At 52.8% G+C, this 5,571-nt stretch overlaps 1 protein-coding gene across 1 annotated transcript in view; it reads right to left on the bottom strand.

Annotated features, from left to right (window-relative positions):
- Positions 1–5,571, bottom strand: part of ADAMTS7 (ADAM metallopeptidase with thrombospondin type 1 motif, 7) — a 68,458-nt gene that overhangs the window by 44,491 nt on the left and 18,396 nt on the right. The window contains exons 5-8 of the mRNA XM_011983732.1: positions 5,194–5,277; positions 4,724–4,848; positions 3,728–3,877; positions 2,270–2,413 (exon numbers count right to left, since the gene is read on the bottom strand). Of these exons, the coding sequence (XP_011839122.1) occupies positions 2,270–2,413; positions 3,728–3,877; positions 4,724–4,848; positions 5,194–5,277 (503 nt within the window). The remainder of the gene's footprint in view (positions 1–2,269; positions 2,414–3,727; positions 3,878–4,723; positions 4,849–5,193; positions 5,278–5,571) is intronic.

Below are 5,571 nucleotides of genomic sequence, written 5' to 3'. Positions count from 1 at the left end.
GACAGAGTTTTTTCGCTCTTGTTCCCCAGGCTGGAGTGCAGTGGTGCAATCTTGGCTCACTGCAGCCTCCGCCTCCCGGGTTCAAGTAATTCTCCTACCTCAGGCTCCTGAACAGCTGGGATTACAGGCATCTGCCCTCATGCCCAGCTAATTTTTTGTATTTTCAGTAGAGAAGGGGTTTCACCATGTTGGCCAGGCTGGTCTCAAACTCCTGACCTCAAGTGATCCACCTGCCTGGACTCCCAAAGTGCTGGGATTACAGGCGTGAGCCACCACACCCAGCCAGTAAGCAAGGTCTTATGGGACAAAGGAGCCTATGTCTGAGCAGAGGAGAGAAAAGTAATGTCTGTGTCCAGCATTCCTTGCTGCCCTACTTGCATCTAACATTTACTTTGGTCCATGAGCTCAGAATCTATAATGCGTAGGAGTTCAGTGAGACTCAAAACTATCAGATGATAAACATGTTATGTCAACAACTGAGTAAGGGATGGGGGGCAGTGACAGGCCCAGAGGCTGCATTTTCCACTTGAACCAGACTTACTTCAAATGCAGAAAGAAGACAATGACCAAGGAGCCCCACCGTCCTTTCTTACTCATGTTAACACCCCTGTATTAGCCAATCGCTATGCAGAAAATGAAGACATGGGAGGAAAGAGAACCCCATAGTTCCTTCTCCTTTCAGTCTTTCCTTCCTCATTGGTAACAAAAGGTAGAGAGCCTGGGTAAATTGTGCCCATATCAAGGAGTGAGATGAAACCAGTTGAGATAGTTTTATTCTATCTCATCATCTGGTAAATATCAGCTACAAAAGATGAACTATGTAATTTTGGTGACTCTGCATACATGTTAATACAACTGACCTTTGAACAACATGGATTTGAACTGCACAGGTCCACTTATATGTGGATTTTTTCCCACCTCTGCCACCCCTGAGATCATCCCCTGCCTTTCTCCTTCCTCTTCAGGCTACTCAACATGAAGAGGATGAGGGAGACCCTTATGATGATCCACTTCCACTTAATGAGCAGTGAACATATTTTCTCTTCCTTATGATTCCAATAACATTTGCTTTTCTCTAGCTTACTTTATTGTAAGAACACAGTATATATTATATATAACATACAAAATATGTATTAGCTGTTTGTGTTATCAGTAAGGCTTCCAGTCAACAGTAGGCTATTAGTAGTTTTGGGAGAGTGGAAAGCTATACATGGATTTCCAATTGCACAGCGGTCAGCACCCCGACCCCCAAGTTGTTCAAGGGTCAGCTATACTCTTATATTTGCATTTAAAACTGGCACTGAACAAAATAAAGATGAATGGTACAATTTATGCCAATAATTTAAATTTAAAACTTTTTCTTACTTAGAACAACATTAAATCGCAAATTAAAAAAAAAAACAAAAAACACCAGAGCAGGCTAGGCACGGTGGCTCATGCCTGCAATTCCAGCACTCTAGGAGGCCAAGGTGGGTGGATCATCTGAGGTCAGGAGTTCAAGACCAGTCTGGCCAACATGGCAAAACCTTATCTCTACTAAAAATACAAAAATTAGTCAGCCATTATGGTGCACACTTGTAGTCCCAGCTACCCAGGAGGCTGAGGCAGGAGAATCTCTTGAACCTGGGAGGCAGAGGTTGCAGTGAGCCAAGATCACACCATCGCACTCCAGCCTGGGAGACAGAGCGAGACTCCGTCTCAAAAAATAAACAAACAACAACAACAAAAACACCAGAACAAATGAAGAGAACATGAAAAAAAGGAGAAAGCTTCACATTTCAGTTCCCTTAGTGGCCCCTTCTTCCTGCCTCTCACTGGACCTTGTGACCGACCCTCGCTTCCTCCAGCCTCGTTTTCTACACAGCCTTGGCTCCCATAGCCTTGCTCAGGGTTCTGCCATTCCCTGAAAAGCTCTCCTGCTCCTTCACGGCTGCAGGCCTTTCTCAGGCTTCCTCTACCAGGAACGCCATTCTTCTCCCTTCTGCATATGTGTGAATTCTCGCTCCTCCTCCAAGTTCAAGCTCAGGTGTCCCTTCGAGGAGGACATTTGGGACGCCAGCACCACATCTTTGCCAGGTGCCCCTCTGCTTCCCTCTACCCCGGCTCTGCAGTATGACTGTCTGCATCTCCCCCATTAGACCTTGACCTCACAGATCAAGACCTTGTCCCTCTGCTTCCCTCTACCCCTCCAATGTGACTGTCTGCAGCTCTCCCAGCAGACCTCGACCTCATGGATTAAGGCGCAGGGGCCCGGTGCTGGAGGACTTACTCAAGGAACCTGGTGATGTACTGGCGGCTGCAGCGGGACCAGGTGAGAGGAGCGGCGTCGTACAGGAGCTGTGGAGACATGATGAAAGGCCGTTTCCCAACGGGTTCACAGTCATTGCCGCTTCCGTCATGCTGAATGCCAAAACTGTGTGAGAGCACAGGCCCCAGGGGCGGGTGAGCTGGCGGGAGGCTGCCAGCCTGCCCTCCCCTGGACACCCACAAGGGGCACAGCCCTAGTTCCAGGACTGGTTCTGCCACCCAATGGCCACACCCAATGGCTGCAGAAAGTCACATTCCCCTCTCTGAGCCTCAGTTTCCTTAATGTAAAATGAGGGTATGACAGCTAGGACCCCAAGGGCTCCTGCTCCAGCCTGAAATGAGGGCCAGGGACCCAGAGCAGCCCTGCCCCTGCCTGGGGGCTGGCCAGCAATGGCAAACCAGGTGGCACAGATGGGGGCCCGTGATGGCCCCTGCAAGCTCACTAGCCTCAAGAACAGTCTGACAGAGGTTCCCACTCACAGGTCCGTGTCCCAAGGCTGTGCACTTGAGTTAGGGGATCTGAGCTGCTGTGTCACAGAAAGGTCTCCAGAGACCATCCTTGGGAAGGACACGAGAAAAATTATTTCCTGAGCATCTACTATGTGCCAGGGGCCATGCTAAGCACTTTCAGAAACACAGTCTCACTCAGTTCTCATTATTACCCCCAGGGAGACACAGAGAGTCTAAGGAACTAGCCAGGGTAACACAGCCAGGAAATTGCAGTACTGCGGCAGGCTGTTCTTTCTGCAGCCATAGGCAGCTTTAAGGTCCTGCAGGCACAACCATCACCCACGAAACCCGGACATCTGAATGGATGGCCCCAACAGCTTTGACGATAGAACCCTCTGGGATCCTGCCTTTGAAAGCTTGCTGGACAATCTAAGATGCTGCCATATTCGCCAGCTCAACAGCCCGGGCACAAGTGGCTGGAGGCCTGTGAAGGCAGGAGCCTCAGGCAGCGGTGTCAGATGGAGGGAGCCTTGGACGTCACTGAATCCAAACCCCTCAATCTATGGGAAGCACACAGAGGCCTAGAGAGGGCAGGCACTGGCCCAGGCCACAGAGCAAACAGGAACAGGGACAGGGATCGAGAGTAAAAAATACAGCACTGAGGGAAATGGGGAGGCACAGCCAAAGACCAACGATGACTTTCTGGCCCATCACAACTCCCCTTTAAATAAGACTCCCTCCAGGCCAGTCCCAGAGATGCCCAGGCAGCCCTCTCTCCTGCTTTACAGGGAAGCAGCCTGGTTGTGGGGAGGGGACAGTGCAGGGACAGCACATGGCCACAGTCGGGGCTCCTTCTCCAGAGAGCTTCCTTTCCCCTGTACTTTGTGACCCACAGGCTGGATACCCGGTGCCCCCAGGCTGGAAGGGTGAAGCTCAGCTCTCCGTGTAGCAATGGGGACAGGCACAGTACCTGTGCCCGAGCTCGTGGGCTACAGTGAAGGCCAGCGGCAGGCCTGTGTCCTCGTTGATGCTGCAGCTGCGGTGTGGCTGGCACATGCCCGCCACGTGGGAGAGGCCCAGGGTCTCACAGGGCCGGTTCATGGCTGCACACAGGTCCTTCCTGCACAGGCAGAGAAGCGGCCTTCAGGTTAACCTGGCCCAGTGCCAGGCCCACCTGAGCGAAGGCCAGGGAAGGGTCCCCCCGAACTGATTCCAAGCGAAAAGGATGTCCCTCCCACCGTTCTGTGGCATGAGGCCAGCACAGTGGCCACATGGGAAGCAGGTGCTCTCATTCACACACAATCCGCTGGGCATCTCTTTGGCCCTTGGGAGCACAGACCCGCACAGAACAATTTTGCTTACTATCCAGCAGGGGTGCTGACAGAAGCTGCCAGAGTCCAGCAGAGGGAAAATAACTGCCTCTGGATAGATCAGCAGTTGCCAGAGGTTAGGGGAGGAGGGAGGAAGGTGGCTGTGACTATAAACTGGTAGTACGAGACATCCTTCTGATGAGACAGATCTGTATCTAGACTGTGGGGGTGGGTAGGTGAACCCACAGTGATGAAACTGCACAGAACTGAATACACACACATTCACACAAAGGGCAGTACGTGTGGAACTAATGATATCTGAGGAAGTCTGCGGATGGTATCAGTGTCAGTTTCCTGGTTGGGATACTGTGCTCTAGTCATGCAAGATGTTACTTACCACTGGGGGAGATGGATGAAGGCTATAGAGGCCCTCTCTCTATTATTTTTGACAACAGCATGAAAATCCACAATTATTTCAAAATAAAAAGACCTCCCCAAGTGCAGACAGAATCCAGCCTTGGGCCAAAGGTGCGGAAACTCTCCTAAAAATGGGGATCCCTGAGAGCACGGCCCCCTCCTCCACCAGGGCTTCTCCTGCAGGGCCGGGAAGCACCTCCCTGCGATGCAGGCTCCCACCCTCCTGCAGCTGGCAGTACCTGGTGAGCAGGATGGCGGTGTCATGGTGCAGAGGGTGGGTGTCCCCCTTCATGTTGATGCTTTTCTGCCACTTGCAAAAGCTCTTCAGGGTGTTGTCTGCATGGTGCGTGATCTTTAGGTCCTCCTGGGGGCAGAGAGAATGACCGCTCATGCCTCCTCTGAGTTCTGAGAGGGTCAGGCCCAATTCTCCTCCATATAAAGGCAGGAGACAGAGACCCAGCAGGGCAGTAGGAGGCCGGCAGGCACCAGTCCAGCTTCTGGCCTGACCACCCCTCCTGTAGGAACCTCCTGCAGAGGACCTGGGACCTGAGAGAGGGTCAGTCAGGAACCAGGAGGTGGCAGGGGACACAGTCCAGGCCAAGGAGGCCTTCACTGTGCCCTTCCATACAGAGCAGCACAGGTCATGGTGCAGGAGGGCTCTGGCAGCGGAAGCCATTGCCGGGCAGCGTGGGACCACATGAACGCTCACCTCTTCATCTTCCAGAAGGACCAGGCGCACAATGGTGATGTGGATGGGGTTCCCAATGCTGGGGTCATGAAACAGGCCAGCCACCTGCCCAAGAGATGGGGGGGTCAGGCTGTCACCAGGATGAAGGATACAAGCAGCCAATGCTCACCCCAACCCACCCATCCACCCAGGGCAACACACACCCATGCTCACACACAGGGACGCTGACACGGGTACACACAGGCTGCAGAGCGGACAGGTGATGCACGTACACGAATGCATGAGTGTCCCCACACCTCAAACACACTGCCCCAACCCAGCAGCAGCAGAACCTGGAGAGGACAAGAGGCCTCCGAGGCCCCTTCCCAGAGTTGCAGCCTCTCTTGAGCACCAGTTTGG

The sequence above is a fragment of the Mandrillus leucophaeus genome, unplaced genomic scaffold (assembly GCF_000951045.1).
Source record: "Mandrillus leucophaeus isolate KB7577 unplaced genomic scaffold, Mleu.le_1.0 Scaffold254, whole genome shotgun sequence".
Lineage (NCBI taxonomy): Eukaryota > Metazoa > Chordata > Mammalia > Primates > Cercopithecidae > Mandrillus > Mandrillus leucophaeus.
This window is presented reverse-complemented; position numbering and strand designations above follow the sequence as displayed.